The sequence below is a fragment of the Furipterus horrens genome, unplaced genomic scaffold (genome assembly GCF_987537825.1).
Source record: "Furipterus horrens unplaced genomic scaffold, mFurHor1.1.pri manual_scaffold_10, whole genome shotgun sequence".
In the NCBI taxonomy this organism is placed as follows: domain Eukaryota; kingdom Metazoa; phylum Chordata; class Mammalia; order Chiroptera; family Furipteridae; genus Furipterus; species Furipterus horrens.
Window position 1 is genome coordinate 60,751,735 of NW_028327180.1, and position 27,130 is coordinate 60,778,864.

Sequence of the window (27,130 nt, forward strand, 5' to 3'; positions counted from 1 at the left end):
TTCTCCCTCCCTTCCCCTCTAAAAGTAAATAAATAAGATCTTTTTTTTTAAAGAGCAGAGAAGATGTGAATAAAGAATTACAAACTTGATCTAATAGCTTTATCTAGGTGATTGCACCCAGCACCTGCAGAACATGTTGTTTTCAAGTGCCCATGAAACCTTCACTAAGGTCAAACACATGCTGAGCAATAAGCAAGTCTCAACAAATTTCAAAGACTAGAAATCATAGAGCATGTTTTCTGACCACAAAGTAATAACAAAAATGTAATTAGAAAGTCCATGTATGTTTGGAAATTTTAAAAAGACTTTAAAAAAATCCTATGGGATCTGTTGTGATTATTTGTGCTTTCTGTTCTTTCTTGTTTATCACACCAGAGGTTTATCAACTTTAATGCTCTTTTCTAACTATCAACTTTGACTTTGATTCTTTCTACTGTGTTTATATTTATTTTTTGCTCTTATCTTCATTATCTTGTTCATTTAATATTTAATAAGATAAAATAATTAGTCAACTTAATAAAATGGTTGTATGAAGATTTACAAAAGCCAAAGTTCTTTTTCATTAATTCTTAAAGTAGGTTTGTGCATTGGGTCTTTTCCCTCATTTTCCAGATGGAGAAATTATAGGCAGGAAAAAAATTCATAATTATTGCATTCACCTTCATATTTGTCTTAAGATTTGCATCAGAGACCAGAGGAACTTTTCCTGCTCTCCTCCAGAGCTTCACCCTGCCCACCCCATGACCTCTATCTCTTAAGAGACACTCATCCAAAACAGTCATGATTAAGATGGTGGAAGCTCGGCTTTCACCAACCCTACTTGCATTAATCTCCAGCACACCTGTTGCTGAGAAGGGGTGAGGAGTGAAATGCACACAGCAAGAGTAGGCAGGCTGCCTAAGTTGGAGAAGCAAGTGTGAAGCAGCCCTCACCCCACCCAACACTAATGGTCAATGAATAGAGATGGAGGCTCCTCCTGCTGACCTCTTTCCCAGCCTGACAGAGCAAAGCAAGATACTACTGAGCAACCAGATCAAAAAATTATTTTTCTCAAATCTTGTGTGTGTGCCTGTGTGTAGAGTGGTCCTTGGGGAATTTACTTGGCCTTTTGATGGGGCTGCTTTCCACTACCTGAATGTCCAGATGCTAGTCCTGGGATGGGGGCCACCACGTGGCCAGACTTACTTCACATACCTGTATACAAATGCTTCTCATCCCAGGCATACTTCTAAGGACTCCTTCTCCTATCCTCACTACAACATAGGACGCTGTGACTATTATTATCCTGATAAGAGACAGATGAGGACACAGCATAAAAACAGGTTTAGTTACTTGCCTAAAGTCATCTGGAAGCGAGTCTTTATTTGAACCTGGAGAGACAGTGCTCTTGGCCACTATACTTTGTCGCTTCTCTACATGGGGCTTGCATCAACTCCTTCATGAGCATAACTGATACTATGCATGACCTGAGAACTTCCAAAGCTAAATGGGGAATACTCAGTGGAAAGATGAATTGAATTAAAGTACTGTGACCTCCTTATCCACGTCTCCAGGCTAAGGTTGGGAAAGAGGCATGAAGACCTCCCAGCCTAGGGAATCCCCTGAGGTCAGATGCATCCAAGTCCTCAAGGTCCAGATGCAGTTGTTCTCTCTCGTGTTTAAATTCTATGAAGAAAAATTTCCTTGCGTTGCATGACTGGTCCTCAGTACCATTTCATGCCTAGTCTCTTTACACAAACCCAGGGAAAATTATTTTTCAGGCTTTGACTTTCAAATTCGCCAGTAGAAATAGAGAGTGCATTCCTTATATGCCTGATTTTTATTAATTGCCCTTGAAAAAAATGATCTATAAAGTTACTTGAGATTGAGATTGAAAGAGTCTTCTTCCAAAGTTTTGTGTTGCTTCTACCAGATGTGTTTACCTGGGCTGTAAGGGTTGACCAATGACCACAGGGTGTCGGAGATGTTTTCTTCTCCCTTACGTTCTCTTGCTCTGCTCAGTAACAGGGTCACTGGGACTGGGTTTAGACCTGGTTTATCTTACCTGAGGATAAAACACTTTGGGAACCCAGTTTAACTTTGGAAAGGTCTCCTGTAAGATTCATCACCTCAGGTGGACCTGGTTCTGACCTTCTGTCCCTCCCTGTGGCTGAAATGGTGCCCAAATGTATAGCATCAGCAAACAGCCTAAGGCATAAGCTGGTTTCCTCCTGATGCCAGGATCTGTTTTAAACTGCCCTGCTTATTTTATTATTATTATTTTTTAAAGATTTTATTTTACTTATTTTTTAGAGAGAGGGAATGGGAGGGAGAAAGAGAGGGAAACATCAATGTGTGGTTGCCTCTCGTGCGCTCCCAGCTGGGCACCTGGCCCGCAACCCAGGCATGTGCCCTGACTGGGAATCAAACCGGCAACCCTTTGGTTCACAGATCGGTGCTCAATCCACTGAGCCACACCAGCCAGAGCCTGCCCTGCTTATTTTAGTTGCATTGTCTTCTCACTCTCAACAGAGAGGACATACTATCTACATTTTAGTCTTTTATTGTTTTGGCGGGAAGACGACCCAAATAGCCTGTCTTTGCCAGAAAGTGTTGCTCTACCTTTCCAGCCTTTTCAATGTTGTTCTCTTTTCTAGCCTTTGAGGTTTTCCAGTCCATATTTTTAGATTTGTGTCCTTTATTTCTCTCCTTCTAGTGCTTGCCCATGACAATTTATCATACATAGTTAACATTATAAAACCTAAACAGAATCTTGACCCTCCTCCAAAACAATACAAGCACTTTAGGCTGCTTCCATGCATATCTTCCATCTTCCTACTTACCTATTGTTCTCCAACATTTCAATTCTATTTTTAGCCTTGAATGAGACACCTTTTAAAAACGTGTTTTGACTTATCTGCATGTTGGCAATTTTATTTTTCTTCCTGCATATCAGGAATTTTCTATGAAAAGGGGTGAGGGATAGTGGTCCCTAAACAAGCTCAAGTCCCAAGGTGGGCCTGCACAGAGGCAGTCACACTTCATTGGATCTGTACCACAATCCACCTAGAATTGGCGGAGACCCAAAGACCTCTTCTGGGATTCTCAGTGGCAGGTACGTCCTTAGGTAGCCTCAAGGTCAAGGCCAAGAGGCCTGGGGCCTGTTTCTTGTGGATTGGAGTCAATGGAGGCCTCAGTGGTGTTGTGTCCCAGTGCTCAGTGGGCTGGGGCCCTCAGAATACTCATTGTGTGGTGGCTGTCATCTTCCAGATTAAACCTGTGCTTCTCCTGAAAGTGGGCGGAGCATTAGGTTCAGGTGGAACTCAAATAGGTGTCTATGTGTGTGTGAGGGTGGTGGGGGCCTCATGCCACAGGCACACTGACAGCCCTGGCCAGACAAAAACCACAGGTAACCCAATAATTTAAAACATCGCTGTTTTATCTTCAGTAAACGAAGATGAATCAATATACCTGGTGACTCCTAGAAATTGATACTTCATGTTCTCCCTCCTTTCTGCATGCTGGGCACCAACCCTGCCAGAGACAGGCTACTCTTGAGGATGTGCGAGCTTTTCTGATGCTGCCTTTCATCAAGCCAACCCATGCCATCTCCCTCCTAAAAAATAAAAATAAAAATTCAATTGTTCTGCCCAGGTGTCACTGTTGCCTCCCTCTTCCTGAATGCCAGTGCTCTTTTCTCTGAATGCTGCATTTTAGTTCAGTATCTATTGGGGTGCTCTGCTTGTGGATTTTCTCCTTTTATTCATGTTGCCTAGTTCTTAGCAGACAATAGATTGTGTCTAGCACTTCCTCACCAAGTATTTCCTGAATAAATGAACTCGAGTCTGTGGAGATGTGAGGACAATGGAGTCTAGTCAGGCTCCCTCATCCCGGATATTCAGGCATGGGCTACTTAGAGATAAAAATTAGATTCGCATGTGCAGTGCACTTGCAGTTATGTAACCATTGATGTCACATTTTGGGTAGTAGCCGGCTTTGTCTATGCATAACATAAAAGAAGTGGAACCCCTACAGAGTGTTGGCCCAGTGAGTGGAGGTGCAGTGAACTGGGGGGGGCTCCCGCGGCAAGCTGCGGGAGCACGGTTTTTGGGCAGCTGGTGGTCCAGAGCAAGCCCAAGGGTGGAGGGCAAGTGTGAATGCTGCAATGTCTACAATAAAGGAGCTGTCAGGGATTCCAACCTTGCCTCACATATTCTTCTGAGTGACGAGCAAAAAGAATCAGCATTGGGTTCCATTACAATTGGAGTAGTGAGCAGGACCCACAGCGACCTGCCCTGTGAGCTGAGGCAGAGACGGTGAAGCTGCGAGCTGGAATGGAACCCATACTTCCAGATGCAGTGGAGTTGCAGGCAGAGACAGACAGGGCTTCGTGATATGGTGAAGTCCGGTGAGCCTGAGAAGGAAAACACCTTGGAGGCTAGATCCACGGTCTGGAAGAGGATCTCCGGATGGCAGCATTGCGGCAAATACCTGGGCAATCAGGTGTAGAGTTCATGCCCACATGAGGCGTGAACCGGTGGCCCACCACCGGTGTGTAGCGCTCAGTGGCAGGTCTCCTCGCAACTTGGCCAATCCTCCCTCCCCTGCCCCCAGGACTGGCCTGAGCCCTGTGAGCCGGAGCTAGAGCCAGATCTAGGACCAGGACGGCAGTGGAAATGGGGTTACCGGAGAAGATGGCGGTGGATGATTGGACGTGACCAGCCGAGCGAGTGAGCAAGTGAGCGAGAGGCAGCTCAGCTCTTCCTAGTCTGGCGCCCAGGGGCCCGCACCCGCAGACGGCCTGCGGCCACCTGCCTCCCCCACCGGCCTCAAGAGGGTCTCACTGAGCTGGTGGCTGCAGAGCCCCGGCACAAGGTGCCTGCAGGAGCGGGGAGGGCACACGGTACAGCAGCCTGGCGCTGGAGTGACGTGGAGCTGGACTCTGAGTTTCGAGCAGTCAGCGGTGGGGGCTCCCGCCCCTTCCTCCAAGGCAGTGGCAGCAGCGTGAGAGGTTCCTGTGCTTGAAGATGACATCAATCTAGCGACCTCCGGCGAGACCCTCCCCCTCCCCAGTGATAGCTGAGGACTTGGAAGAGGGGGAGGAGCCGGTTTCCCTGCAAGCTACCAGGTAGTGATGCAGAGGATGAGATCACTGCAGTCTGTCACGGCGAGTGGGACCTGGCCCTGCAGAGATAGCACTCAGGGAAGCAGTGCCAGCAGCAGCCTAGGGAGCCTCTCGTGGTGTACTCTGCCCCCTTACCCCCTTTAAAATTTAGGGGTGGATGGCATTTTGTTTTCTGGCCAGGAAATGTATACTGAGTTACAGCTGATATTGCAAAAGTTGGGAACTTACTACGTTAATAGTTACATTAACTTGTAACTTTCTTACAGGTTTAGAATCTGTAGCAAACAAGTGTTCTCTCCACTAGCTCTTTGCGGGCTGAGTTGCAGGAGGTAGAGAGTGAACCCGTGTGGGTGACCTGTGCCCAGATGTGGGTGGATCTCTTAGGGGGCTAGGGTCGATCGCAGAAAGCATGATAAGCCCAGAAGGGGTGAAGCTGCCCAGGGATGTGCCCCAAGAAACCTGTTCTGTGTGTCTTAAAGACCACATGGCTGTGCCAGCAGCCTCCCAAGAGGGAGGAATATGGGAGCAGGATGCACTCTCCTGTTTGGGAACCCTGAGAAGTTCCCAGGACCCAAGACCCATATAGCTGGTTATGGGGGGCACAGTGTGAAACTACAGGCTGTGCAACTTTCGCTAGGCATTGGTTGCCTACCCCATGTGAGTATACTGTTTGTGTCCCCCACTCCTGAGTATGTCTTGGGCATTGATATGCACCTAGAATTGTAGCTTGTAGCTACAGACCACTGTGGGGGAAGTTTCACCTACAAGTATAGGTAAGGAAGGTCGTTCTGCAGGGGCCTGCTGAGCATACCCTGGTGCCGCTGCCTCACGGCAGCTGGGTAGTGCTTACTGCATTGAAGTATTTGTGTACTGCCTATGGGCAGCCCCTGATTATTGAAAGTGATCAGGGAGCGCATTGCACTGGGACCCAGGTGCAACAGTGGGCCTGTGACATGCAGAATCGCATGGCCCTAGACATGTTTACTGCCTCCCAGGGTGGGGTGTGTGCCCTGGTAGGAGCTGAATGTTGTATGTATGTCCCTGATGTTCGCCAAGTCTTGCAGGTTCTGGCCTCTGAAGCACATGCCATTGAACACCTGACTGGTCATCCATTGCAGGAATAGTGGGCATCTTTGATCTCTGGATGGAGGTTGGCCCTTGCTATAATAGGGGGCATTACTTGTTTCTTTCTTACTTCTTGTTGTAGCCTTTATTGCTGTTGTGGTTTATAGGTACAGGGTTCAGCCCTCCTCACCAAGAGAACTTCACGGAAGATGGATCTTGTGTAGACTGTAAGGTGAGGAAGCCTGAAGGGGTGGAGTGTGAGAACAATGGAGTCTAGTCAGTCTCCCTCATCCCAGACACCCAGGCATGGGCTGCTTAGAGATAACAATTAGATTCGCATACAGTAGCGCACTGGCAGTTATATAACCATTGATGGCACATTTTGGCTAGTAGCTGGCTTTGTCTATGCATAACATAAAAGAAGTGAAACCCCTACGGAGTGTTGGCCCAGTGAGCAGCAGGGGGCTCCTGCAGTGGTCCAGAGCAAGCCCAAGGGTGGAGGGCAAGTGTGAATGCTGTAATGTCTACAATAAAGGAACTGTCAGAGATTCCAACCCTTCCCTTGAATATTCTTCCGACTGACGGACAAAAGAATCAGCATTGGGTTCCATGACAGGAGAGGATCATGTTTGTCAGTGTTGCATGTAGAGAGGACAAAGAGCAAGTATGGTCACCACATTCCAAAGTGGGGTTGAGTGGCAGAAATGCTTTACTTTCCCTTTCCCTAGTCCCATCCCTACCTGCTCCACCAGAATTTACTAGTGAGGGTTTGGAGACAGAGTGAATTATATTCCTAGAGAGAGGCATGTAAACTCTGTGACTAGATATACAAAGTCCTAGAGAGAGCAAGGCAACTATTAGGCTAGATTGTACACTTGTAAGAGTGGATTTTGGAGCCAGAGAAACTTGACAAAGCATTTAGCCTCTACAGACAGGCCCAACCCAGAGTATTCTTGGACAAGTTACTTAACTCTCAGAACTCTTTTACCCTTTATATTATACAAAGTTAATATTTTGTTGAATTCTATCTGTTTCTGTGTGGTACCATTCAGAACCTGCCCACTCTAAAGAGTTATGATCCAGCCTCAGTATGTGAGGCTCAATCCATTCTGCAGTTCTCCTGGTGGTGGTACCATCTGACTTCTAGCGAAACTCGAGTTACTAGCCCTGGGAGATGAGTTCCTGCTGCTCTCCCTGGTTTGTATCTGGCATATATTACCCCACAAAGATGTAACAAAGATGGCCTTCCATGCATACTGCTCCTTCTAAAGTCAGGCACAGCCTGCTTACATTTGAGGAATTTGTTTATTGGAGATCCACCTTACCTTGCCACAACTATCTGGCTCTTCATGGCCAAGAGAGAGCGAGCCCTGAACAATTCATAACACTTTACAATAGACAACACACATATATAGTCCATGAAATCTTTACAGTAACAGTTCAAAACAACCGACCATTTAACAGGATTAAGAAGCATGAATCCTATCCAATTATTGGTAGTTACTTAGCTTTTTAGATCCTGCAATAAAATGCCCTCCTTCTCAGCATTCCTAGTCATAGGAAACCCTGAATCAATTCTTTTGGTGCAAATTCATATTGAAGATATGTTCCATTAGTTACTGAATGTGCTGTATTTCTCTCCATGGTAGAACCTTTTATATGCAGTATGTGTGAGATTTTCACTCATCACACAATCATTCATTGAGGGGGTTCATTTGAAATTTTTAAAGTTTCACCCACTCAACTAGTGTATCACAACATTACAAATGTATAGTCCAATCAACCTGCATTTTTCCTGGAGTGACTCATCTCCTGTTAGATTTATTAAGTCTACACTTTTTTTAGTTTTCCTACAACAAAATTCAAATTTTGTTTCAGAATTTGTCATCACCTTGCTCCAAACCACTAAATTATGTAATGTTTTTACTTCATGAGCACTACTACTAAATAAATTTATATTCCCTGAAGCCTATCTTTCTCTGAATTTGCCTGCTGGAGTCCCTTCTTGGATTATCTCCACTGACCAATGTACAACTGGGACTCAAAACTATACCTGAATGACCCACATTTAGATTCACAGAATTTATCCAAATATGAACTTCTTAATGGTGACTGTGTGACTTCTAATTAAATCCTTTCCTCACCCATGTGTTTCCTTTTATGTCCAGAAATGTCTGCTTTATTTTGAAGGTTTCATTTTAACATTCTATCATTTTGATAGGTTTTATCCCAGTATAAACTATTTTATATTCCATAAGGGCTCAACTACCTTGACACTGGAGGCTTCCTTGATGCATAGAAAAAATTACTCATGGTTTCATTTATACTATTTATATTATAAGCCATGAACAAGGACCTCAGATATTCTTACATTCATAAGGTTTTTCTTCCACTTAAGTTCTTTGAGACTTGGTAAACTCTGCCTCCTACAGAAACAAGCTCATCCTGGTCCCATCCAGAACATTCCCACCATTGTTGAGTTCGAGTTCTCTTTTGTGTTGTGCCACTATAAGTTCACACACTTGGCACATTTAAAGAATCCTTTCCTATATGATGGATTCTTTTATGCTTGGGAAGATCTGATCTGGTATTAAAAGTCTTTCCACACTCATTACACCGGTATGGCTTCTTCCCAGTGTGGATCCGTTTGTGTTGGTCAAGGACTGATCTATAATTAAAGGATTTTCCACACTCACAATTATAGGGCTGCTGTCCACGGTGGATGCTTTTATGGTTGATAAGACTAGAGTGTGAGATGTATGCCTTCCCACACTCATCACATCCATAGGGTTTCTCGCCTGTGTGGATCCTTTTATGCACTGTGAGGCCTGAGCTGTTCCGGAATGCCTTCCCACACCTATCACATACATAGGGTTTCTCCCCTGTGTGGATCCTCTTGTGTTGAGAAAGGAGTGAACTGTAGCTGAAAGATTTTCCACAATCGACACACTTAAAAGGTTTCTCCCCAAGATGGACTCTTTTATGGCTCATAAGAGTTCTGCTTGAGAAAAAAGCTTTTCCACATTCATCACATGTATAGGGTGTCTTGCCAGGGTGGGTACTTTTATGGTTAATAAGGCTTGAGTGTGAGATGTAGGCTTTTCCACACACATCACATTCATAGGGTTTCTCCCCAGTATGAATTCTTCTATGCACTTTAAGGCTTGAGTTGTTTCTGAAAACCTTCTCACACCTGTCACATTCATAGGGCTTCTCTCTAGTGTGAACCCTTTTGTGTTGAGAAAGGAGTGAGGTGTAATTAAAAGATTTCTCACACACATCGCATTTGTAGGGCTTCTCCCCAAGATGAATTTTTTTGTGGTTTATAAGGGTTCGGTATGTGATAAAGGCTTTTTCACACTCCTCACACTTATAGGGCTTTTCTCCAGGGTGTACACTTTTATGATTTATAAGGCTTGAGAGTGAGATGTAGGCTTTCCCACATTCTTCACATTTGTAAGGTCTTTCCCCAGTGTGGATTCGTTTATGTACTTTAAGGCCTGAATTATTTCTGAAGGCTTTTCCACACTCATCACACCCAAAAGGTTTCTCCCTCGTATGAATTCTTTTATGTTGTTCGAGGGCAGAACTATAATTGAAAGATTTCTCACAATAGCTACATTTATAGGGCTTCTCCCCAAGATGGATTCCTTTGTGGTTTTTAAGGCTAGAACGTGAGATATAGGCTTTCCCACACACATCACACTTGTATGGTTTTTCCCCAGTGTGGAGCCTCCTGTGAACTTTGAGACCTGAATTGTTTCTGAAGGTTTTCCCACACACATCACATACATAAGGTCTCTCTCCAGTGTGAATGGTCTTATGTTGAAGAAGAAGTGAGTTATAGCTGAAGGATTTTCCACACTCCTTACATTCATGAGCTTTCTTCCCAGGGTGAATGCTTTTATGAACTGCAAGGCCTGAGCTATAGCTGAACGCTTTGCCACAGACATCACACTTGTAAGGTTTTTCTCCTGTGTGGATCCTTTTATGCACAATGAGGCCTGAGCTATTCCTGAAGGCCTTCCCACATTCATCACATTCATAAGGTTTCTCTCCAGTGTGGATGACTTTATGCTGAATGAGGAGAGAGCTATAATTAAATGATTTCTCACACTCATCACATTTGTAAGGTTTATCTCCAAAGTGGATGCTTTTATGGTTTAGGAGTGTTCTGCAAGTAATGAAGGCCTTCCCACACTCATCACATTCATAGGGCTTTTCACCTGTGTGGATCCTTTTGTGAACCCTAAGGCCAGAGCTATTACTGAAGGTTTTCCCACAGATGTCGCATTCATAGGGCTTCTCTCCTGTATGAATCCTTTTGTGGACTCTGAGACCAGAGCTGTTCCTGAAGGCCTTCCCACACTCGCCACATTCATAGGGCTTCTCCCCAGTGTGGATCCTTTTATGCTGGTCTAAAACAGAGCTATAATTGAAAGATTTTCCACATTCATCACATTTACAGTTCTTCTCCCCAGAATGGGTGCTTTTATGGTTTATAAGGCTGGAGTAGGACATGTAGGCTTTCCCACATTCCTCACACTTATACGGCTTCTCCCCAGTATGGATTCGCTTGTGTACTCGAAGGCTGGAGCTGCTCCGAAAAGTCCCTCCACAGTCATTGCACTCATAGCGTTTTTCCCCACTGTGCATAATTTTATGTTGAACAAGGCGGGAATTATATCTGAAAGATTTCCCACACTCATCACAATTATGGGATTTCTTAACAGCACTGGCTTCCTGGTTTAGATGGGGATGAGAGTTTCCATTAACATTAACATTCTCCACACAGTTGCCTTTTTCATTGCTTTTCTGTTTTATAGGGATGGTGTGGTGTATAATGTGCTTTGAGCTCAGATGTAAGCTTTTCTCAGATGCCTTGTCTTCCTGTTCTGTCTTTATATTTGCTGTGTTTTTGGCTTTTCCAATATTTTCCCTGATGCCACTTTTGTCTTCCTTCATTCTTTTTCCCTCAGGCTTTTCCAATTGGTTCTCTATCTTGCTATCCCAATCACAAGTTTCACCAACCTTAGATTCCTCCATATGATCCTTGTGAAGACCTTCCAATTTTAGCCACAGAGGTTCTGCATTTTCAACATTTTCACACTTTTCAGATGATTCCTCATCCTCAGTGCCCCTTGTCTTGAAATGTGACACTAAACCAAGAGAATAAAAATGATACTTGTTCACTTTGTTTAAAATAAACTATAAGAATTACATCCAAATTTACTCATTCACTCAAGTGTTTATTGACTACATGCTGTGTGGTAGGCACCATTTTTAACTGCTGCGATACAAATTTCTGCCCCTCTTAGCTGTTAAAATGTGATAGCCCTGGATTTTCAATGAAACGGAGAGCTTTTCTATTTCTGCATAACAGCTTAGCATGAGAGTAAGTTGAAATGATGTAGAGAACCAAGGGCAACATTGACAACTTTCTTAAAAAATGCCACCAAGTCATGAAAAAAACAGAGGGTAGAAGAAATCTCTGAAGAGACAGATTAATAAGACAAAAGTTAAGGAGACATAATTAGCAGAAGATAGGCAAAACTAAAGATGAGGAGAAATCAGTACCTGGGTGACAGTATTGGGGAGGAGGTTATAAAATCATGAGGATAATAATGTCAGAGATGATAAAGAAAACAAGCTTGTTGGTTTGGCCTCCTTGACTTCCCTTCCAAGGAAAACCCTGACCCTGGAAAGTGACTGGTTGGGTAGTTAGCAAGGAATTCCATACTGCCAGGCAAAGAGGCTTTCACTCATACTTTAGGAGCAGGCTAACTGTAATCAGAGAAGATCAAAGATCAAAAGCAAAAACACAAACCACTAGGTAAAGAAAATAATTCTGCCTAAGTTGAATATCTTTGAAATACCTAGCTATGTGGCCCTGAGAAAGTTATTTGACCTCTTTGTGCCAGTTTCCTCATCTGTACAAGGTAAATAGGATTGGTGTGAATATTTAATGAGAGAAAATATGTAAAGTGTTGAGAACAATGCCACTTGGTGAGTACTATATGCTATTATTTTGTTACTTATTTGAGGTCAGGTTATTAGACCATGGCTGAAACCTGAAGTTAAAGCGCAGGATTTAGGAAAGGTAAACTCTGTTCCAAAAGAGTTTAGGAGCCAGGCAGGCTTGCTTTGTCCCCGTGAAGGTAACAGCTGGCACTCCATCAGTATCCACCTACTGACAAACTGACTCCTAAGAATAAAAGAAACAGTTCTAAGTTCCTTATCCCCAACCTCAGACAATAAGACATTTGTGATTAGACTTAGTTAAAATATGGATCTCTCTTTTTACCCTGGGTATCAGACTCTCTTGGGTCAGTACTTTGGAATTCTGTCAATCCTACTTAGAAACTCTATAGTAAATGTGAGGAGGAAAAGGCAAGAAAAGAAAATATATATATTCTGGAGTGGACATGTATAAAGGACGACACGATCCAACTTATGCTATGGAACTGTAATGATGGACTCAATTAAAATTTACAGAAAAGGAAAAGCTAAGAATTCAGAATGTCACTAGGATAATGAGACAAAGCACCACTCAGCAGATAATAAACCAAAAGGTAGTTCAGTTGAGAAAGCTTCACAAAATGACAAGTGATATTAGGTAAGAGATCTTCAGAGGTCACTGACAAATGGTGGCTAGGTGTAGTTCCTTGCTCCCTTTCTTTACTACTTTGAGCAGAACAGTCCATGTCACTGGGTGAGCAGCAAAATTCCAGAACCATAAGCAGCAACACACCTTTTATCTATATTCTAAATCCTGCTTCCACATACAGCAGGGATTCTGCTCCATCTAGTCCCTTTGGCTTTTATGTTCCTAGACAGAAAACCAAATCCCCCAAAATACACAAAAACTGCTAGGGGGGAAAAAAAACAGAAAAGGAAGAGCCGTGAGCAGAAACTAGCCACATTAGCTATTAAAGCATACCACAACCCTGGACAGGTGGCTCAGTTGGTTGGAGCACTATACACCAAAAGGCTGCAGGTTCAATCCCCAGTCAAGGCATATACTTAGGCTGCAGGTTCTAGCCCTTATTGGGGCACTTTCGGGAGGCAACCAATCGATGTTTCTCACATGGAGATTTTTTTCTCTCTCTCTGAAATCAATAAACATATCCTCAGGTGAGGATTTATAAAAAAAGGCTTATAGTATATCACACAACCTCTACAACAGTGTGGTACTGGTTCAGCTGACAAATGGAATAGAATACAAAGTCCAGAAACAGCCCTAACTACATATAGAAATCAAATATGTGATATAGTATGGCAAATTATTGGGGCAAAGATGACATTTTTAAATTAGTGTTAGAGCAACTATAAAGCCACATGGAAAAAAATAAAACTAGATCCATTCTTTACACCACACACAGGAATAAACTCCAAGTGGAGCAGAGTTCTAAATATAAAAAAGTGACACTATACAATATTAGAACAAAATATATGGTGAATACCTCTATAACTTGGGTCTAGAGAAAGCTTTCTAATAACCATGACCCTGATGAAATAAAGGATAGACATTTTTGACTATATAAACTGCATGTCAAAAATACCATAAGCAAAGTCAAGAAATGAATGACAAAGTGGAAGAAAAAATTTACATCATATGTATATGATGTAAAGGATATATATATATATATATAATTTTCAAAAAATTTAGAAAAAGACTAAAATTCCTCAGAAAAATGGGCAAAAGATACAACTGGTAAAAAGAGATATTAAAATGGCCCTTAAACATGTTTTCAATTTCACTAATAAGAGAAACACAAATCAGAACTGGACTAAATACCAATTCTCACTTGTCAGAATGCCAAATATTTAAGAGCTTGACAATCTATTTGGTTGGTGAGGTTGTGCAGAAAACAGGCACTCTCATACACTGCTGGGAATACAAACTGGCATATCCTCTGTTGAGATGAATTTGTCATTATCAAACACAAGTATGTATGCATGTACACTTCAATCCAGAAATTCCATCTAGGAATTTATAATTAAGATAGACCTCCAGAAATACAAAAGTACATATGCACAAAGTCACTCATTGCAGCATTACATGTAACTATAAAATCTGGAAAACTACCTACAAGTCTACGCATGGAAGAGTGGCTAAATAAGCTATGGCTCATATAGACAATGGAGTATGAAAAAAGAATGAGGAACATCTTTATAAATTGATTGATAGGGAGCAATTTCAAGGATATATTGTAAAGTGAAAAAGCATACATGCTACATTTTGTGTAATAAAAATACAAAAACAAGCACATATTTGCTTATTTTTACAGCAATGAGAGAAACCAGAAAACAGTGAAGGACATTACATATAAGGGGTGGGAGTTGGGGGGATAGAGCAGCTGTGAACAGCTTTTGCATAGTTTTTAATTATTGAAGTGTGATAGTGTTCTCTAGATTCAAATAATAAAATTACATCAATGAGAATGGGAAAGGGGGAAAGCCACTAAACCAGAAAGCAAATGAAAAGGAACTAATTTATGTTTCTCATGATATCTCAAGCACAGGAAGAGAACAGAAAGAAACAAAGAACTAACTCATATAACTTACATACACAACACATTACTATATGCTGTATACTCTCAGTTTAAGGGAAGGCTGGAGGGGGTGGTGGGGAAGAGCTGCAAACAAAAGAACTCATTTTAGCAGGTTTGTTTTCTGTGGTGGTGTGGGCAAAGCAATTTTGGAACAATTTTAGATATGTTATGGGACTCAGCAAATGTGTTTAGTTTTGAACCAGAGCTCTCCTGGAGGAAGATGAGACAAAAAAATATGAAATATGAGAAGGCAAGAAAGAACACTGTGGGGGTAGAATGGAGGTATCGGTGTTAATTCATGATTTCTGATTTATACATGGGTGTGCATATATAAATGTGCACATATATAACATATGAACATTCACATATATGTATAAAGCAAAAACGTCTCAGTGGTAATGAGCCCATCTAGCACCCTGTTCTCAGCCTCTATTACCATTGCTACTAAAAGGAACCAGATGGATTCCAGGCTGGGGACAGGATACATACAAGATCAGCTGGGGCATCTTGTTATACCAGCAAGTAAGGAGGCACTAAAAAACGATGGGGGCATGTTCAGAAGACCTCAAGATCCAGCTTAAATACCCAATTCAGGGTCCATAACAATTAAGTACAGTAATGAATTATAAACCATTGAGAAAAGGATTTCATGAGTCCATGCAGATTCAAACAAGGGAGAAAGGGAGGCCTCTTGCTTCCAGCAGAATACTGATGCTGGATAGTAAATATGGAGAGAGTAGTAGAGTTGGAAAAAACAAAATAGGCATTCTGCAACTTTTGGAGCAAAGAATAAATCAGAAGAGAATTATCAATGGATTCTAAATCTAGGGGAAATTTTGACAAGGAGCAGTATAAACATTCCTTCAAAGACTGCAAGGGAAAAAATAGTATGCAGTATATACAGTAGTCCCTCGCTATATTGCGGTTCACTTATTGCGGCCTCACTGTATCATAGGATTTTAAAAAATATTATATTTAATTATTTATCACGGATTTTTTGCTATACCATGGGATTTTGTGGTACTGGACACGTATGTTGTTAAAGTTATGTAGGTTTAAAAGTGTAGAATAAATGTAAGGTTCCTACTTCGCGGGGCTGTGTGGAGCGTAATACCCGCAATAAGTAAGGGAATACTGTATATACTATGGTTCATAGTATTCAATACTGAGACTAAGAAAAGCACCAAGACATAAAACTACCACTACAGTAAATGCTGCCACTATAGCTTGAATGTTTGTGTCTCCCAAAATTCCTATGTTGCAATCCTAACCCCCAAAGATGAAGGCATTAAGAGGGAAGCCTTTGGGAGGTACTTAGGACATGAGGGTGGAGCCCTCATGAATGGGATTTGTGCTCTTATAAAAGAGACCACACAGAGATCCCTTGGTGCCTTTATAAACCACTAAATCTGTGGTATTTTAGTATAGCAGCCTGAATGGACTAATCTACTAAAATGCAAAGGCAACGAAGTGAATGTAATAAAATATTATTCTTACAAACAATACTAATGATGTACTCTAGTGCCTTATCTCTAAGGCTGAGTGCTGCCCAAGGAATTTAGATTATAATCCACATCCTGCTTTTTCCCTTAGGCAGTGGGCTAGTCCTGGGGATACAGAGATGGATAAGACAAGGCCCTGCCATCAAGGAGCTTGCATATTAGATGAGTCTGGCAGAAAAATAATTAACACATAATAAAAATGGCAGAGGCATACATAGGGCACAGATCACAGATGAGGAGGCAGAAAGGATGGAACTATTTTGAAGGACTGGGAAGAGCTCCAGGAGTAGTAGTAGTTCCAGCAGAAGGGAGAGCTAGAGTAAAGGGAGCGGTGTTCACCACCCTCAGGACATCTGGTGCAGAGGGCATGGGCACAACTGGGCAGGTGGGCAAAAACAAGGGCTGCCCATCATACTAAGGAGTCCTGACTCAATCCTGAGGAGTTTTAAGCAGAGTAGCAAATGCAGATATGCATTTTGGATGATCACTTAATAAAATCAGGAGTTGGTAAACTTTTCTTAAAGGACCAGGTAGAAAATATTGTAGATTTTGTGGGCCACATTCCATTTTGCCATTTATCTATCTACCTACCTACCTATTATGTGTTTAATCCTCACCCAAGGATATGTTTTTTATTGATTTTAGAGGGAGGAAGGAAGAGAAACATCGATGCGAGAAATATCAATTAGTTGCTTCCCATATGTGCTTCAACTGGGGACTGAACCCACAACCTAAGTATGTGCCCTAACCAGGAATCGAATCCTCGACCTTTTAGTATATAGTGCGATGCTCCAACTGAGCCACACGGCCAGGGCTGTTACTTTTTTTTTTTTTTTAGTCAGCTCTTTAATAGCCCTTTAAAAATGTAAGCCATTCTTAGATTGCAAACCATACAAAAACAGACCACAAGCTCAGAAGTTTGCCAACCTGTTAGATAATATCAAGGGATCTGAGTTAATTTAGGATAGTGTGATAATGGCATTTTAGCAGTTAAAAGTGTCCTTTTCTTTTCTTTGTAAACTGAAGTATGCTACAGTAGAATGGCATGATGTCTAGAATTTCCTTTAAAATATTTCAACAAATCAAAAATAAAAAGAGAAAGGTGAAACAAATGTAGCAGAACTCTGACAACTGTTATATCTAAGCTATGGGTGTATGCAGTTCATTGTACTATTCCACTTTCCTGTATGTTTAAATTTTTTCATGATAAAAAGTTAAAAGAAAAAAGAAAGATCACTGATACTAGTTGTGGAGTGAGGGGGGATAGAGAACTGAGCCCTGGAGTCTGGGAGGAGATTATAATCCATTCAAGACATGTGTCCCCCTTGACACAAGAAGAGTCATTCCAAAAGTACAAGTCCTGAATACAAAGGGCCAGAAAAGCTTTAATTTAATTTCTTCAAAGTTCTAAAGGCTGGAGTGGAAATTCCTCTAACTAGTCCTCGACAGGGAGTATGACCCAAGAGACATATACTCCTTACAAACCACACATAATCTACAACCTCTGGGCACCTCTGCACTTCTTCAAGTCCTACTACCAATGCCTAGAAAAGCTCATGCAGATAGTATGAACCCGCCCTTAATTCTGGCCTCAGAGAGTCAGGAGCCACTTCTCAAGAGCCTAGACAACCTACCAGAGAGCAATTGTTGCTATCTCTGGTGTAAATTGCTGCTTATTAACTTTCTGAAGGAAGCAAAGGTGCAACATGCCAGAGTACCAGCCATATTCCACAAGTCACATCTGGATTCTATATCTTACATTCTCGGATACTGTACTTGACGTGAGAAAAAGAGGGAATGTAAGCACAAAATGCTTACCAACTCAGAAGAAAGAGTACTTAGGGAGTGCGGGAACAGGTTAAATGAGAAATGATATGGAGATGGTAAGTGAAAAATATGGCTTATGCTTTAGTTATTACTGCATTTATAGTTTATGAATATCAAAATGGTAAACAGCATGAGATAATTCTATTAATTAAAAGTGTAAATAAGGACTTAGTGATTTTTCCTCAAAGTAAAACATGAAATAGAACATTCTCATACCTGATAGAGGAGAAGAAATTCTTAGTTAGCCTTGGGAGTAAGTTAAGCAAAGGAGATTCTGAACGAGAGGCTGAGAGATTTTTGGAAGCTAAATGAGCGAAGACTTATTTAAGAGTTGTTAACAGAATTAGTTTATTAGGCTACTGGAAGGCTAAACTTCATAAGCGCAAGTCTCAGGAGAGAAAAACTACTTGGTTTTGGTTTTTAAACACTACATGAGTTATATTAATGATTTGGTATATTTAACAATTTACCAATAACTGGCTTAACTGATGTAAAACAAAATTTGTTTAGTCACTTCTTTAAAAACCCCTGCTCAGATATACCCTAGTGCGTCACTGAAAGTGCCATAATATGAGGTAACAAAAATTGGGAAGAACCCAAATGTCCCTGACTAGATCTAAAAAATGTTGGAACATCCAAAACATCCCAATGATGGCTAATCCAATACCACAGAGCAAACAAACAAACAAAGAAACAAAGCTCCTTGTGTTCTGATGATCTCTGATAGATTAAGTGAAAAAAGCAAGGAGCAGAACTCTGAAGAGTGGTCTACCACCTGTGTGGGAAAAAAGGGGGTTACTAACTATATTCACATTTGCCGGTGTTTGCATAAAGAAACTCTTGTTGAAGGATACACACACTGAATGTGATTATCTAATGAGGTTGGGCCTAGGAATATGGGTGCACAGGAGATAATCTTTTCGCTTACAAGTGTTTAATATTTTAAATAGCAGAACCATAAGATATAACAGATTTAAGCATTAAAAAAACAACAAGAACCTTTTGCTTTCAAAAAGAAAACACGCCTAGTGGCTTAGTACAAGCGTCTTAGAGCCGCACACCCAGTCCTGGCTCCTGTCACCTTCCACATCCCACAGCCTGGGTTCCCGTAGGCTGTCGCCGTGTCTTGGAGCCTTCTCGGCCTTCTCCTTTGTTTACCCCTAGTTTGTGGAGCCCGAGGCAGCCGCCTCCTCCGGGAGCACCCCTGTCTGTGTACAGGTGAGCTTCTCCAGGAAAAGGGCCGGGAAGCACCTCTGCGGAGCTCGATCCGCACTTGAGCCGGGAGTCTCCACATCATCCCTCCACCAAAGGGTTTTTTTTTTTTAAAAAAAGAGGGTTGAGGGGAAAGGAGGACGTATCAGATCACCCCCAGGGATCCCTCTAACGCTCATATTCACTCTCAAGCCCCAGGGCCAAACTTAACAGCAACAAGGGTACGACAGGGGGTGCGGAGGGAGGCATTTTAAAGCGCTAGTTTTCACGATTCCCACCCGCCCGAAACAGCACCGAAGAGTTGAGAAACAAGAGAGCGAGGCGTTTCTCTGGACTCGGGGCAGCCTCAGACCGACCCTGGCCGCTCGGACGCCCGGAGTTGGCGCCGTCAGGAAGTCCACTGTCTTCCAGTGGCGCGCCCCCACACCCCTCGGCCAGCCCGAAGTCTTCCCACCTCTCTACTCCCTCGAGGTGTCTGAGGAGAGGGCACGCACCCTCCCACATCCCGCCCGCGACCCAAAGGGCAGCCAGGACCGGCCAAGTACGGAAAGGCGTGGGAGGAATGGGCCAGGGGCGGGAGCGCGGGCGGCCGCGTACTCACGTACTGGCTGAGGCGGCGCCGCGGTAGTCCAGCCGCTTGCGGGACAAAAGCGCCGACGGCCCGACCGGAAGAACCCGCGCCGGCTTCGGGTCACTTCCGAGTTCTCTCTGGGAATGTGGAGGACTGACTTGATGGTAAGTCCCTCTGTTCGGGGCAGGTGAGCCGTGGAGCCGTGGTAGCGCGAATTGTTCCCGTATAGTAAGTGCTGGCCGGGTAGCGTCTGAGTGCATGCGGTGTAGGAACTGTAGGCTTCTCGTTTCCACCATGGGGCAGACAGTATAGCGATTAAGTGCCTAGGTAGAATGAGCACCTAACGACCTATGTATTTAAACACAGAGCTCGCTACAAAGTGAGGCCGGGGACACGCCACCACTTGCCCTTGTGGGGAAGGGAGGAGACGGAGCTGAGCGCGGGCACTGGGGACCTTTCCGCTTTCCACCGTTGGGCAGGCTGGGCGGGTCGCCCCCGGAACCAGAGCGGACTGACCCTGCAGTGATCCCCGGTTGTCGGGTCCGGAACACTCGGACTAAAATGACTTTGAAAAGCTATCCTTTCTTTTATAGTTAACATCTAAATATTTTTGGCACATTGTTAATTTTGACATTTAAAACAAAACTGCTTATTTCTTTCAAAAGTATCTAATGGCGTCTTATGTCCACAATGTTGTAACTATCATCCACTTTTTAAAAATTCAGATAAATTGACATAGAATGTTATGTTTGTTTCAGGTGTGAAACATAGTTCAATATTTGTTATCTACAACTATATATTTTGAAATGATCACCACAATAAGTCTGGTTGACATCCATCCCCACACATACATACTTTTGTGTGTGTGTGGTGATGTTACAGAAACAGGGGTATTCCAAAAAATCCCCAGAGTTTGCGGCTGGGGGATGGGGAAAAGGAAGCAGCTTTTAGAATGCCTCCACATGCCTGAGGCTGGTGGCCGGTGTCTTTTTCATGCAAAATGGCTTTGGTGCATCCAAAGCCTCGGGTAGATGGGAGGGGACTTGGAGCAAGGGGATGATATGGAGAAAGCACACAGAGCCTGCGTGAGGTTCTGTGAATGGTCAGAACTGGTTACCGCACCCACTGCATCAGCACCCACTGCATCAGAGGACATAGTCAGGGATTTAAAAATAAGCGGCAGACATTTTAGGCAGGCGGACTGTGCGGATTTAACTAAGGCTGAGGCTGACTATGCGGATTTGACTAAGATTAAGGCTGACTGTGCGGATTTAACTAAGGCTAAGGCTGACTATGTTCATTTAACTGGGGCTGAGGCCGACTGTGTGGATTTGACTGAGGCCGAGGCTGACTGTGCGGATTTGACTGGGAACAGACTGACCATGCGGATTACAAAAGGACTAACTATACAGTTTACAAGGAGGCTGAGAATCCACGAGGTTCTGGATTAAAAGCTGGTGGACCCCATAACACAGACGAGGTCTCCCCAGTCAAGATTGAATGATTGGTAGCTACTGGTAAAGCTGAACTGTATTTGGAAAGTAGGGAAACGGTTTCTCCAACTTTTCTAAAACTAGCCTGGTTTGGTAGGGGGGGGAGGCAAGGATATGTGTTTATGGGTGTTTTAAAGAACATAAGACTTAACAACAGAAATCCGCAAATAACTAAATCTATGTAACTGTTAAATAAACAATTCTTTTTCTTTTCACCAAACTCTGGTATTGAGAGTTATAATTCTGGCGGCGGCAATCGGGCCCCTAACTAAAGAGCCCGTGGGTTTGTTTTCAATTGGAGCAGCCCAGGGGTTCTGTAACAGTGAGAACTTTGAAGATTTATTCTCTCAGCAACTTTCAAATATGCAATAGTATCATCAACTATAGTTGGCATCCAACGACTCCTGGGAACCACAAACCACTAATCTGTTCTCAGTATTGTGAGAAATTCCCACAATAAAACACTGGGACAGGGACTTAGGCAGTAAACTAGGCATTTGTTTATTCACGGATTTGCAAGTCCGGGCGCAGTTTAACAAAGGGCACGTGCCAGGGTTTAAAGCAGGCTGCTTTTTGCCCTAAACACAATTAACCCCCCTTTTCATCCCCCTCCCCTTCCTCTCTTTTTCACTACTGGATACTCTGGAGTTACAATTTAACGCAATTGACTAAATCAACTAAGGGTAGCAATTAGTTCATGAATAAGTTTCAGTAACTTGCTGACCATGCATAATTCCCAGGTGATAGATATTCCATGATGGGTGCCCCTCACACTCTGAGTTATCTCTGACTCTTTATGTCTCCAGTCTCACGTCTCCAGCCACAATTTCCCAGGTGATAAATATTTCTTAGCTTTGACAATTTGTCTCTAACCCCTCTTGAAAGTTTTCTTAACCTGCTTGCCACATACTCGTTTGCTGCTAATCATTTCTTATGGGTTTGAGTGTCACTTTTATCAGTACCTCACAGTATCTAAGCTTTTTAAAAAAGATTTCTTTTTCTTTTCTTCCCTCTTCCCTATCCCCCTCCCTCCGTTCCTTCTTTCCTTCCTTCCTTTTCTTTCTTTCAAGATTCCACCTGTAAGTGAGATCATATAGGGTCTTTATCTTTCTCTGACTTTATTCACTTAACATAATGCCTTCAAGATCCGTCTATGTTGTCACAAATGGCAGAATTTCACATTTTCTTTATCCATTAATCCATGATAGAATTTCATGTTTTGGCTATCCATATATAATACTCAACATCCATTTTTAGCAGTCATAAATTTTACATCTTTTTGGCTTTTTTTCTTAAGCTTATAGTTTTCTTGTTGTGTCCCTCAGGATTTTTATTCTAATTTAAAATTTCATTCTACATGTATCACTGGGTTCTATCTTAATGTAAAATAGTTTATGCTTTAAGCTTTATTGTTCACCCTAGCATACATCTCTGCAAAGAAATTACAATTTTTTTCTCACTCTCAAATGTTATTCGTAGAGCATTAACAAAATTATATAAACATTTCAAAATTTTATTGTCAATGACTACATAAAGTGTGAAAATTTTTGGAAGCACTTGTTTAAAAAAGATTTTATGTGAGAGGGGGAGGGAAGGGGAAAGAGAGTGTGAGAAACAGTATGTGAAAGAGAAACATAGATCTGTCGCCTCTCTCAGGCCCCCACTGGGACCCGGCCACAACCTAGGCATGTGCCCTGACTAGGAATCAAACTGGCAACTGGTTTGCTGGACCATGCAGAACCCACTTAGCCACAGCAGTCAGGGTGGGAGCATAATTTTAATATGATGGATTTTTTAAATAGTTCAAATTATACAATTACTTGGATGAATTTTACTTTTCTCCAGAGTGAGCCAGTCAGTATTTAGTCTCAATTCTACACAGATTTTCCATTTTTTATAGAAGCAGGTGCTGGGTAAACAGAGGAAATAGAAGTTTTTCCTTGTAGCAATGGCTCCTTGATAGCATTTGGCTCTGCACCAGAACTCCCTGCTCCTTGCAGAGAGTCTGGACCAGTAGCTACTGAGTACTTGAAAATTGGCCTGTGTGGCCAAGCACCTGAAATTTTTATTATGTTTAACTTAAATAGCCACATGTGGCAATGATTGCCTTACTGGGCAGCACAGCCCAAGCTGCTTCCACTTGTCTTCACGGCCTCTGGAAGAATTCACACTCCAGAAACGAAGGTGGCTGTGCAAGGCCCGTGGGCCTCCCTTGGAAGGGAAAGACTGGGTTTTGCAGACTAGATGGACAAATATTTGTGTCCAAGTTAGGAGAAGCTTTGCTCCTCCTTAAAAGGTAGTGTATGAATAGAGAAGGGATCATTGGGAAGCCCAAGTACAATAAATAATCTTAATTCTGGTGATTTTTATTTTAGACAATATTTTTTTCCTCCATGATCTTTACTATACTCCAGGCACATTTTGTTTGCTCTTGGGTCCACACACACACACACATACATATGCATGTGTGCCTTTTCAAACACCTGTCCTGGAAACCTATAAATCAGTAGTGTCTAGACCTGTGCTGTCCAGTACGGTAGTCACTGTTCACACATGGCTAATTAGCATGTGAAATGTGACGAGTTTGAATTGAGATGTGCTGTAAATGTAAAATCCACATTGGAGCCCTGGCTGGTGTGGTTCAGTGAATTGATTGACTGCTAGCCTGAGAATTGGAAAGCTTGCTGGTCCGATTCCTGATCAGGGCACATGCCTGGGTTGCTGGTGGGGTTCCAAGTTGGGGGCATGCGAAAGGCAACCGATGGATGTGATTTTTCTTTCCCTCCCTTCTCTATAAAAATAAGTAAATAAAATCTAAAAAATTAAAAAAAAATCCACATTGGATTTCTAAAACTTAGTGGGAAAAAAGTATAAAATACTAAAAATTCAGTTGATTTTTATGTTGTATAAAATGTTAAAAAATGTTGATTTTTATGTTGATTATGTTGATATATTTTGGCTCTTTTGAGTTAATAAAATATATTGTTAAGATGAATTTCACCTGTTTCTTTTTTCTTTAAATGTAACTACCAGAAAATCAGAAATCATATCCATGGCTGGAATCACATTTCTCAGCTCTGCTCTAAAAGGCCAATAGGTTCAGCTTTGATGTCCTCAGTTTGCTCTTGCTTTGGGGTTTATCTACTCCGTTTGGGGTGGTTCAAGTGCAGATTGATGACCTATGCCCAAAGGGGCTTAATTACAACTCCACTTTTACTTGTTGAATGTGGTCACAAATTTAAAAAATAAATATCCCCCCTCCACTGTGGCATAAAATCAGTTCATTATATAGAATTTGGAAAAATAAAGATTTAAAAAATAATCACTTGTAATCCTGTTAGCTAGTGACAACCACTGTTACCATCTTAGCAAACTTTCTTCCTTTTCTACCGCCAATTTGAAGATGTTTTTCAGATGGTTGTAATTGTACTATAGGTGCAATTTTTATTTAGTGTTTTTTAACAAATAATATACATGATCACTTTTTATGTTACTACTATTTGTGATATGCCATTGAACTACAATCTTCTTAATTCTTCTTTTGTTAATCATTGAAGTACTTTCTAATTAAGTCTTTTATTATTAAAAATCAATGCTACCCTGACTTGTGTGGCTCAGTTGGTTGAGCGTTGTTCCACAAAGCAAAAAGGCGCTGGTTTGATTCCTAGTGAGGGCACATGCCTGGGTTGCAACCAATTGATTGATGTTTCTCTCTCATATTGATGTTTCTCTCCCTCTCTCCATCTCTTTCCCTCTCTTTAAAAATAAATTAAATAAATAAATAAATAAATAAATAAATAAATAAATAAATAAATAATTTAAAAAACAATCCTGTGTCTTGGCCAGATAGCTCAGTTGGTTGGAGTGTCTTCTGTGCACCAAAAGATTGCAGGTTTAATTCCTAGTTAGGGCACATACCTAGTTTGCAGGGTTGATCCTCCATTGGGGCGTTTGCAGGAGGCAACTGATAATGCTTCTCTCTCATATTGATGTTTCTCTCTCCCTTCCACTCTCTCTAAAAGCAATAACCATATCCTCAGGTTAGGATTAAAAATAAATCAGTGCAGTAATACAGTATTCCCTCACTTATCGCGGGTATTATGTTCTAGAATCCCCCACGACAGGTAAAAATCAGCGAAGTAAGGACCTTACATTTATTTTAGTATTTATATATATTTTAAGGTTTTATAAACCCTTCCCACACACTTAGAAACTGTTCCCAGTCCCTTATTAACCTTTCCCACTCCCTTATTAACCTCTTCCACACTTATAAACACTACTTATGTTCTTAAACACATTCTACACTCTTAAACCTATGTAACTTTAGCAACATATGTATACAGTACCACAAAATCCCACGATACAGTATAGTGGAAAATCCGCAGTAAATAATTAAATATAATATTTTTAAAAATCCCGCAATACAGTGAGTCCACGATAAGTGAACCGTGATATAGTGAGGGACTATTGTAAATAATAGTATGCAAAAGCTTTTAAAAATATTTCCTTGGAATAGTTGACAAGAAGAGTCAAGAAACTTTGAAAGCAATCAGAGCAGAAAACTAGGTATTACCCATCACTGCCATTATTTCCCATTGCCGCTGGGTAAGGAAAAAGAAAGCAGGATATAAACACTGGGGGGCAGGGACATCATTATCCTATTGTAGGTAAAAAGATTTTATTTTGGGGAATAAACTAAACAAGAGAATTCTGTAAGGGGTGTGGTTTCAAAATTAGAGAAATCAATAGTTTTCTTATGTGTACACTAAAATTAGAATAGAAAGAAATATTTACAATAGAAAAAAATGAGCAAATGACAAAATACGTGGCAATTAAGAAGACATGGGAAAGGCCTATATGAAGAAAAGTTACAGTGCTCCTGGGGCACAAAAGACAAACTAAACTTATGGAAAGACTTTTCTATGCATTGCTTGACTGAATGAAAAGACTCAGCATCAGAACCATGTCTTTTCTCTCTATAGCTGTAATGATACTGATAGAGGCTAAGTAGAACTTGACAAAACACAATCAGTCCAGAGGGTCTATGGGAGAATCTAGGGCTTGGGGACGTCTCCTCTATAGGAAGAAATCTAGCACCAAGGTTCTAACTAACTTCCCACTCCCTTAATTTCCTCTTCCCTTGGATAAATTCCTCTTCGTTTTGGCACACCAGGCAGTGTGCATGTGACTTGCCATGTCTGAACACACTGGGTTTCAACCCCTTCTTTCGCCTGAATAAATCCTTTTAGGTTACAAGACACCTAGTTGATATGAATTTTCAGTTGACAATCCCAATCAAAAATAGCAACAGAATCTTCTTTAGCAATACACAATCAATTGTGAAGTTCATGTGGAAAAGTGGACAGGTCCTTGTTTGCCTCTAGCTAGAAAATGCCTGGAAAAAAAGTGATGAGGGACACTAATACAGCATACTTATAATTAAGTTGGTGTAGTTCTGAGACATGAAGTCTAAAAATGTATCCAGATAGTCATGGATATTTAGTATCTGATAAAGTGACATTTCAGATCCGTAAGGAAAATGGTGTGGGGATAACTGGGAAGCATTAGGAAAATATAAGCTTACATTCAAACCCCCGCCCTTCCACCAGGATAAACTCCATCTGTATCAAAGACTTACATGTAAAACGTGCCCACACAAATCATCACTGCTGCTGCTACCACCTCCACAGCCATAATCAATTCAAATACATACAAACAAAATATTATTGTGTGGCAAAACCATTGTAAGAAAAGTAAAAATTCAAATGACTAACTGGGAAAAAATACTTGCATCTAATATC

At 41.7% G+C, this 27,130-nt stretch overlaps 1 protein-coding gene across 1 annotated transcript; it reads right to left on the minus strand.

Annotated features, from left to right (window-relative positions):
• Positions 1-7,455: 7,455 nt before the first annotated feature.
• Positions 7,456-19,918, minus strand: ZFP62 (ZFP62 zinc finger protein). The gene is made up of 2 exons (XM_090287878.1): positions 19,871-19,918; positions 7,456-11,328 (listed from the first exon to the last, which is right to left on the minus strand). Coding segments are annotated over exons 1-2 (2,646 nt in total). The 5' UTR covers positions 19,872-19,918; the 3' UTR covers positions 7,456-8,683.
• Positions 19,919-27,130: the final 7,212 nt, after the last annotated feature.